The 9,565-nt window shown below is 40.6% G+C and overlaps 1 protein-coding gene across 1 annotated transcript; it reads right to left on the bottom strand.

Moving 5' to 3' along the window:
* Window positions 1–651: 651 nt before the first annotated feature.
* On the bottom strand, window positions 652–6,826 carry LOC133921317 (probable methionine--tRNA ligase). Its single transcript, XM_062366132.1, has 17 exons — window positions 6,645–6,826; window positions 6,390–6,534; window positions 5,680–5,833; window positions 5,443–5,598; window positions 5,094–5,324; window positions 4,876–5,019; window positions 4,319–4,409; window positions 3,384–3,490; window positions 3,185–3,299; window positions 2,927–3,045; window positions 2,724–2,789; window positions 2,511–2,639; window positions 2,281–2,424; window positions 2,079–2,205; window positions 1,300–1,529; window positions 1,113–1,214; window positions 652–1,049 (listed from the first exon to the last, which is right to left on the bottom strand). The coding sequence occupies exons 1-17, from the start codon at window positions 6,754–6,756 to the stop codon at window positions 819–821; spliced, it is 2,403 nt and encodes an 800-aa protein (XP_062222116.1). The 5' UTR covers window positions 6,757–6,826; the 3' UTR covers window positions 652–818.
* Between the last annotated feature and the right edge of the window lie 2,739 nt (window positions 6,827–9,565).

Genomic DNA, 9,565 nt, shown 5'->3' with positions numbered 1-9,565 from the left:
GTATTCTCAATGCATTTTTTATACATAATCTTGTACTGCAACCCCTGGAGTTTGAACAATGCTTGATGTTGCCAAGGGGTGGACAGTCTTTGGTCTTGTAGGTGTGCTAAACTTTTTTGATCAGTCTTAATTATGAATTCACCAGCTTGTAAATAGGCCCTCCAATGCTCCACTGCTAAAAGAATTGCAAGACATTCCTTCTCATAAGTGAGCAATTGCCTATTCTTAATCCCCAAAGATTTACTCAAGTTTGCCAACGGGTGCCCATCCTGAACTAATATAGCCCCAATTCCCTTGTCGGATACATCTGTTTCAATCATGAATGGTTTTTAAAAATTGGGCAATGCATAGACTGGGACTGATATGAGGGCTTGCTTAAGCAGTATAAACGATCCTTCCTCCACATGTGTCCAATGAAACAACACATGATTCTTAAGAAGATCAGTGAGAGGCCTGCTCAATAACCCAAAATTTTTGACAAACTTTCGGTAATAGCTGGTAAGTCCCAAAACCCCTCTTTTAGTTCTTTCACAGATCAAGGTCGATGCCAATTCTTCATAGATGCAATGCTCTTTAGATCTGCAGTGACTGTTGGGTACAAATGGCTGGGCCATTCCATCTTCACAATGCCATATCTACCCAGTTCGAACATGTCCCAATCCCCCAGGAAATTACTATATCTTTTTATCGGTATTGTCATTTCTCTAAATACAGATTTTCAAATCAAAGGATCAAAATTCCCAAGAAAATGTAAGCAGCAATACTAACAATCTCAGTAAAATCAGACAACTCAGTCAGGCTGCACTTTTGCACAACGTCTAGCGAATTTCTCCATCTGCTATAGTCTTGACCTTGCATACACCAGCCGAAGTGGCGAACGGGACGTTTTTGTAGCACGCCACAAGCTCTCCGTTACTGTGCAGGTCAGCAGCTAGCTTCTCCCACACCTTGCTCTTGCCACTAAGAGAAGCCTCAGGCTCTCCCGAGTGCCCAGCAAAGGTGACCCTCTCCCCCACGGCAGCTGCCGCCGGTGGCTCAACCAACTCAACCTAAATTCACATGTGAATTCAGCATTATCGAATATCAAAATGTGAATGCAGCAGATGACTTACCTTGGTATGGTCCTCATTTGATGCAGCCAAAACCATTGCATGTGATTTTATACCGCGCATTGCCACTGGTTTCAGATTGCAGAGAACGCACACTTTCCGGTTCTGCTCATTCAAAACAGATATTACAGAATCACAAAGCATCAAGAGAATATATCTAGAAAGCCCAAATGATGCTTAGCAAAACAACCTGCATTTCTTCAAGAGGAATGTATCTGACAAGGCCGCTAACCACTGTTATTGGTGCCTCCTCTCCAACATCAATCTCCTCTACGTAAAGGGAATCAGCATCTGGATGCTTCTCAGCTTTTCTGATAAGCCCTACCCGGATATCCAACTTTGCAACAGAAACTTCTGCCTCTCCCGTCTTTGATTTTGAACTACCAGATTGCTTCTTCTGTTCCTTTTTCGGACCTCCATCTAGGTAAGATAAGTGAGAGAAAACTAGCCAATGACTTGCTGATATTTAAAATATCTTGGCAGAAAACAATTAAAACAGAACAGCCAAAGCACTTCAAACAGAAAAGAAAGGCTGCAATATGCCATGACACAGACATTTGAATCATAGTTTTGCAAGGGAACATATAAATTACACAATGCACCAATGTTAAGTCCACCAACATGGATTTTTCTGTTTATCTCCACATGTGCAACAAAAATCTGTCTCCCCTTCTGATTCTAGCAAACACCAAAGAAAAAAAAAACTCGATCAGAGGGGAAAGACATCCCCCGTGAATGAGCTTTAAAGATCGAGGCCCACCGAACCTGGCCTGGGCGGGAACCTCACCAGCACTGCTTCAAGGCAGTCCGGGACTCGTCCGCACCATAATACAGGAGGTGGGCACATGACCATGCGGCACCCGGGTTCGAGCCCGGGTGGGCGCCGTCTTGACAGACAGTCCTACCACCGCGCTAACATCGCGTTTTCAAACACCAAAGAAGAATAAATAAGAATGCCCAAACAATTACCAGACAACTTTGTGCCCTTGAGCTGGTTAGCAGCTTCGGTGGCTTCAGCATCAGCTATCGCTTTCAAGCCCCTCTCAGCTTGACTGCCTGCATATTTTTCCCTAAGGTGATCCACTTCTTCATCTTCCTGCATTCATTGCAAGTTAAGAGATGTAAAATTATGGTCAACTGATGGAAATATTTCCGAAATGCAAAGGCTCACCAATTCCTTAAATAGAGGTGAAGGCTTTCCTATTGTGTGCCCTGCTGGTACAAAATCCCAAGGAGTTTTTGCCCTTGCGCTTTCTCCTTTATCTTCATTGAATGACAAATTTTCTTCATGGGACAAATTTAATTGCCGTAACACCTTGCAAAAGTGAACACAGTGAGATTCAAGGGATGAATTCTATTCAAAGAAACTCTGGCAAAATTCAATAACAACTTGGATCATACTTCATTAGAAAAGGAAGGCATGAAAGGTTCGAGCAGACAGGCAAGGAGGTAGACAAGACCAACTGAAGTTTTCATCACAATCGCACATGTTCCTGGATCTTCCTTGTAAAGTTTCCAAAATTGGCTCTCCTACATTAATTTAGCAAACAAAGATAGCTCATTGTTACTACAGGGGGAAAATGTTAAATGAAATCAAGCAAGAACAGGATTTACTTGCAGATACGCATTTCCATCGCTAGAGATGCCCATTGCAATCTTCAGTCCTTGTTTCAGTTTGACCTGCCATAAAAAGATCAATACAGTGTTGTAAAACCTAGTAGCTGGCATGACAAAAGATTAATACAGTGTTGTAGAACACTAAACATGCAGTGCTGGAACAGTCCTGTTTCACAGAGTTCACAAATGTATTTGTTCACCTTTTCCATTGCATCAAGATATTGTTCGACCCATTTACTAGTTTTTTCTGCAAACGCTTTTGTCAATGGATGTGACTCAGCGTTAGGAGCATCAGGTATGATTGAATCATATCCAGCTCCTACAAAAACAATAACAAATAAACTTACACAAAAATGCTGAAGAGAGAGAATAAGAACAGTTATGGATCACATATGATTAATCTATCAACTGATAAATCCTTATACACAGTAAAGATATCTGTTGTAAGACAGACTAACCAGATGGTTTCGCAATAAAGCTTAGCACACGATTGATGAAGTTTCCCAAGTTGTTCAGCAACTCGCTGTTCAACTTGGCTTGCAAATCGGCCCAAGTAAAGAGTGTATCTGATACCTGAGTAAATCAGATTAAACATGTTAATTAAAGTACCTTTCTATCATAAACTTGAAGATCAACTAAACAAGTTTCTGTACTGACCTCAGGGCGATTCATAAGCAGGTAGTATCGCCATACTTCAGGAGGAATATTTGTATCCTTTGCGTCATTACCAAAGACTCCGATACCATGACTCTTGGAGAATTTTCCTACATGCACAAGGAATATTTAGGTATTTCCAGGAAATATATGTACATACCACGCATGCACTTAGATCAGAACATTCTTAACGAAGCAAAAGCTGATACGGAAGGGCGATTTGGTATTACATATAAGTGCAGGGCGAGGAGATCTGCTGCTGATACAGCCACATGAGATAAGTTTAGGAATAAATAGTTTCCTTAGTTGTTCTATAATTAGCTTAAGAGCTTCCTTAGTTTCCCTTTCCATAAATAATGTAATAGCCTATATAAAGGCAGTCGGATTGAGTTATTAATCAGAAAACAAACCAAATTCGAGTTCATCAGAGCTAGCCAAACAGAACAATTCTGTTCGTCTGGGCGATTGCTCTTCTACCTTGTTTATTCCCTGCTCGTGATCATATATATATCTGAGGCCATAATAAAAGCAAAATAAAAAACGCAATAGACTCTAGTAAATTAACGTACTCATGTGCAATGAGATTTGAATGATATGCCACAGGGCTATTTAAGAGAAACCACTTAAAGTATATTTAATCAGGCAGAGTGTCTAAATTGGTAATTCAGCACAACAAATTAAGCCTGAAGAGATGCATGTAGAAAAATGAAAAGCAGAAACAGTGACGAGAATAAAAAACTACGGATATGATAAAATTTAATATCATAACCAATCTTGTGACATGAACATCAGTCCAATTTCAAAAGGCTAAACATCTCTTGCAAGACCGTAGGGACCCCCCAGTTCATGTAAACAGACATTTTAGCAAATGTTAATAACTCACATGAACTGTGTATCAATCCAACATAAGGCAAAAGTGTAACAACCATAACATGTACCTGCTTCATAATTTAAATATTCAGTAACACTTATGGTCTTCATCATTGTCCAATTTTCGCCAGTCCCAAGTAGTGTTGAAGGGAACATGACCTTAAAGATGCATTCCATCGAGTAAGTATGTCATCAATAAAAAGTACAGATGCTAGAGCAAATGTCACAGTATTCACAAGTGCCATCCGCACACTTCAAATTATGGATTTGTTCTTGCAATTGTTCATAATTGAACTACTGGAATCTAAGGTGAAACAAACGTCCTTAAAGAGAATAATCGCATATGATTAATGATAGAACTCAATTGGGTAGAGGCTGACAAGTCATTTTAATGCAGTTAGAAATTAGGATTTAGTATGAAAGTCCTATTATATGGAGAAAACAACCAAACTGTACTCGGAAAGTATTATACTCCCTACTGACTAGTAACCTTCTAGAGTGAAAAAATTGAAGGGAACAAAAGACAAAACAGCCATTAATCCATTATTCAGACACTCATGCGGTCATATGGCAAAATAATCTCGAACGAGTTATGAAAAAAAACAGAATGCTATAGGCATCTTACTGTGTGAAATGGCACATTATCTTTGCCCATGAACTGGAACAACTCTACATTATCAGGATTCTTCCACCATTTCTCCCATTCAGGTGTATAGGATGCCGTGATAGATATGTAACCAATCGGAGCATCAAACCAAACATAGAACACCTGAAAATAATCAAAACGGGGAAATTGAATAAATGCATAACTGTAGAATTCCCACATATCTGATATGCCCGAACCTTGTCTTTAAACTTCTCATGTGGAACAGGAACTCCCCATTTAAGATCTCTGGTAATACATCGGGGCTTTAGTCCTTCCTTCAACCATGCATTTGTTGCTTGAATGGCATTTTGACTCCACATACCCGCTACAGAAGTTTCATTTATATAGTTTACCAACTTGTCTCTCAATAGGGGAAGCTCCAAGAACAAGTGATCTGTGTCACGAATACGTGGAGTATTCTTACAAACCTACAAAAAAAGGAAGCTATTAGTTCACAGCTTCATGACATATTATGTACTTAGATCAATGATAATGATACAGAAACAAAAAATGACAGTGTGTACATTAAGTACTGAGCATGCTTACCTTACACTTTGGATCAATTAGTTCAGTTGGATTCAACAATTTGCTACACTTTTCACACTGATCTCCTCGCGCTGCTTCATAATTACAGCCTTCTGTTGGGCATGCTCCTTCCACGAGCCTGTCGGCCAAAAATCTTTGACACGTATCACAGTACAGCTGCAAAGCAGATAAATTTTTTCTGACAAATACAACATGCGAAGCTGAATACACAAGTACAACACCAAGAACAAACTGTACCTGCTGCATGGTATTTTCTGTGAGCCAGTTGTTTTCCATCAATTTATGGAAAATTGCTTGGCATATTTCTGTCTGATGAGGAGAGGACGTCCGCCCGAACTTATCAAATTTTATGTTAAACCACTTGTAAACTTCATTATGGATAGCATGGTACCTGCATTTTCAAGCAGGAAAGCTTCCTATGAAAAAAGCGCATTTTCTATGAAATATATGCAAGTTTCAAAGAAATGTATCTAGCATATCAGAGGCTGACAAGTGAAACTTTCGTGTATAAGTTACAAGACAAAGTCAAATGTGGAAGACAGAATACTCAAAACTCTTAATCATCGATTAATTAATCCAGAAATCAAGTCATCATAAAACTATTTCAGAGTGAATCCTCCTGTTCAATGTGGTTTAGTAAAAATGAAGTCGAACAAAAAATCGTAAATAGAAATCAGTTGAAGCAAGCAAATCAATTGATAAGAGAGCCAATTTCTTTGGCCCCTCCGTATCCAAGTTCAAAACTAACATCATCTCTAATAAAAACTACAGCACGGAGCGTTTTACGAATTTACGTCACCTCAACTGTCCTACACCTAAAACTCCCCAAATCAACAGCTCGCGCGCGATCATATAAAACCAAAATTACCAATTGATCAAAATTCAAACTAGGATGGATGCACCGCAAGGTGAAGTGAGGTAAGGTGGCGAAGAGTTTGCTCACTCACTTGTCGCAGATTTCCTTGGGCGAGCACTTCTCCTCCATGGCCTTGGTCTCGGTGGCCGTCCCGTACTCGTCGGTCCCGCATATGTAGATCACGTTGTACCCGCGCAGCCGGCAGTAGCGCGCGAACACGTCGGCGCTGAGTACACCTGTGCACACGAACGAATTCGAATCCCCACCCATCAGAAAGACGAACGGCGCAAGGGCCAGGAGAGAGGTCAAGGAATAACAACTCGAGGGAGACGGGATGCATGCTCACAGCCGATGATGTTCCCCAGGTGGGGGACGTTGTTGACGTAGGGCAGCGCGCTGGTGATGAGTATGTTGCGGCGGCCGGGGACCGGCAGCTTCGGCGGCGAAGACGACGCCATGGGGGGCGGAAGCTTTGGGGATGCTTTTCTGTTGTTCTGGTCAGTATCTCGTTGTCCAGCACTACACAGCCTACACCCGACCCCCTTTAAAGCCGCTCCGGCCTTCTGATCGCAGCGTACAGGGCCCGCCTGTCAGAACAAAGTTCGAATCGTAAAGCATACTCACTCCGGGGGTCATTGGCCTGCAATGGACCGGATACACGTGGAAGGGTGAGCGAAGTTATATTTATTAAAAATAAAATAATTTAATTGGTTGTGTTTTTTTTTATATAAGATAAGTTGAGTTTTTTATTTGATTGAATCTAATGTCACGTGAGCAAATATAAGAATTAAAGTTATGATTGATTATTTGTGTGAAAGTAATTTTGTGATATTGATGAGTGGTCTTATCTACATCCGTCGAGTCAGACTGAAGATATATATTTACATCTGTTAAACAAGATTAAAACAATTAATATAGATAACTAAATATATTTATTTATGAGATTATATGTACCTGGTGTACCAGAATCTAATCAAGGGTGGATCTCCTATGGTGCAAGGGTATTCACATGAATACCTAACTTTTTGTAAAAAATCTAGTATTATAGAAACTATACATGAACGTATATACTATATAGCTTACTTGGGTCGGATTTTTCCTTAACAGCCACCAGCCAGGCCAAAAGCCCATCGTGGCCAGCCATCACCTAGCGGAACGAGGCCATCGTTCTAGCTCTCAGCTTTCTCGTCAGAACGATCCCCAATTGTCTGGGCGCTAGCATGCGTTGAATCCCTCAACCCTAGGTAGCTTGTTCCCTGATCCCAAATCACCAATTGGCCAAACAAAGATGTTACGGTGAACGGCGCACGCCAGGTCGCCATTATGCCCCCTCCCCCCTAGCCTAGCAACCCCCGTGAGCGTGTGGCCATGCACGTCCGCGCAACAGCTCGACGAGCCAAGGTCGAGCTGGAGCTGCTCCTGCTCGCTGGCTGGAGCGATGCTGTGGTAGAGGCTGGAGGCATGGAGCTGGAGCCTTCTGAGCTCCACCAAGATCCTTGACGTTGCATCCGTCATGGTCAAGAATCTGCTCATCTAGGCCAAAAAGCTATAGATATCGAATGCCCTTTTCTTCTCCCTCAATCTGGTATTTTTTTCTTGGCCTTCAGGCTTACATCTCGTTGTGTTTCCTTATTGTTTTGTCAAAATTATTGACTAAAATTGCATGACAGCATGAGGTGAGCTTCGAAGCTGAGAGGTCAAGCTATCAAGCTCGGAGGACGCTACAACGGCTAGCCCAAGTAAGAAACAGAACTGGTGAGGAATCCTCGACCTAATTTATTTCTTAATTTATTCATTCATTGCTCTTTGTTGTTGCACAATCTAAAATTTTCAATGAAATGTGTACACTTTAATGTAGATAGAGCAATTGGCTTTCAATTTGAAAATGAAGAAAAAATCAGTTGCTTTGAAAACTTTATGGGAAAGGGCTATAAAGCCACATAAGGTAGCATCCTCATCAACTACAACACCAATTACTATTGAGAGTGCAACTGCAAATTAGAGTAGTTCTTATGATGTAAGTGAGATGCAACCTAAGATAGCGAGCACTGAACCAGAGATAGAAATCACTAAACCTGAAACAGAAATAGCAAGCATATAACCATCATTTTTACCTCTAGTCATAGAAGATGATGAATCAGAGGATGATGGTGATATTTATGATCTTGAGAAACTTTCTCAAGGTCTTAGTAAGAGGAAACCCATCTCATGCTAGGATGTTAATGAAAGAAATTCAGTTATAAGATGATACATTGTATTGGGCTATGTCAACGACGGAGGGCATGTTTTTCCACAAAGAAAGATTAGAGTTATACGCCGCTTCAATGTTAATTGGTTTAATGAATATCATTAGCTTGGATATTGTGTGGAATTAGATGTTACTTTCTGTTTTGTTTGCTATTTGGTCAAGCATAAAATAAATTATTCCGGTGAAGATGCTTTTGTGATTCATTTGCTGTGTTTGACAAGAACACATTAGTTAAACTTGCTCAATTCTATCATAATGATTTCTCAAGCGCTGTAATGATCCATCTTACATTTCAACTTGCATATTTTGTTACTAATATGCATAGAGATGAAAGGTTTAGAGCAGCGAAAAATCTTGTTGAACTATCTATTATGCTTGTTGAAATGAAGTGTACAAACTTCTCAAATTGGTGTTATTTTTTCCTATGGTAACCATTAGTGTTGAGGGGATCTTTTCTTTAATGTGAAGAATAAGCTGAGAAATAGAATGAGTGACCAATATTTGAATGATTGTTTTGTATCTTTTTGGAGCGTGATTTTTTTTGTCCAAGGGGATAGTAACATCGTAAACCAGTTTCAAGCTAGGAGGAAGCACAAAGTTAAATTGTAATTTTCTTTATATATTTTGTAATTTGAACTATTTGGATCATTTGTACCTTAACTTAGCTATTATGATCATTTCTATTTTAGATGAAACAACTTTTTTTTGCTTGAATACTCAGCCAATAAATCCTGGTTCTTTTTTTTGAAACACAATAAATCCTGGTTCCGGCAGTGAATCTAATGCAGAGGCACCCAAAGCGTCTTTCCGCTCGTCCTCTTCGACTCAACTTGCGCACCGTCCTCTTCCCTGGTCTGAACCCCGGACAAATTCCGATGCCTTGCTCAACCGATCAACTCGCACTCCACGAAGTTCTGATACACGCGGAGGATGGAGATATCATCATGGCTGGACCGGGCGAATTCGATGCCCTGCTCACCAACTAGTTGCCCTCCCCTCAGTCGCCGAGTCGCGAGGCC

Source organism: Phragmites australis, chromosome 6 (genome assembly GCF_958298935.1).
Source record: "Phragmites australis chromosome 6, lpPhrAust1.1, whole genome shotgun sequence".
NCBI classification, from domain to species: domain Eukaryota; kingdom Viridiplantae; phylum Streptophyta; class Magnoliopsida; order Poales; family Poaceae; genus Phragmites; species Phragmites australis.
Note: the sequence above shows the minus strand (reverse complement) of the source record. Positions and strands in the feature narration are given on the sequence as shown.

Bases quoted from the DNA above. Each gene is read 5' to 3' on its own strand.
- LOC133921317 (XM_062366132.1), bottom strand. From the start codon at position 6,756: ATGGCGTCGTCTTCGCCGCCGAAGCTGCCGGTCCCCGGCCGCCGCAAC. The intron at 5,599-5,679 runs GTACAGTTTGTT...TCTGCTTTGCAG, and splicing joins CAGAAAATACCATGCAGCAG to CTGTACTGTGATACGTGTCA. The intron at 1,215-1,299 runs GTTGTTTTGCTA...TTGAATGAGCAG, and splicing joins TTCCTCTTGAAGAAATGCAG to AACCGGAAAGTGTGCGTTCT.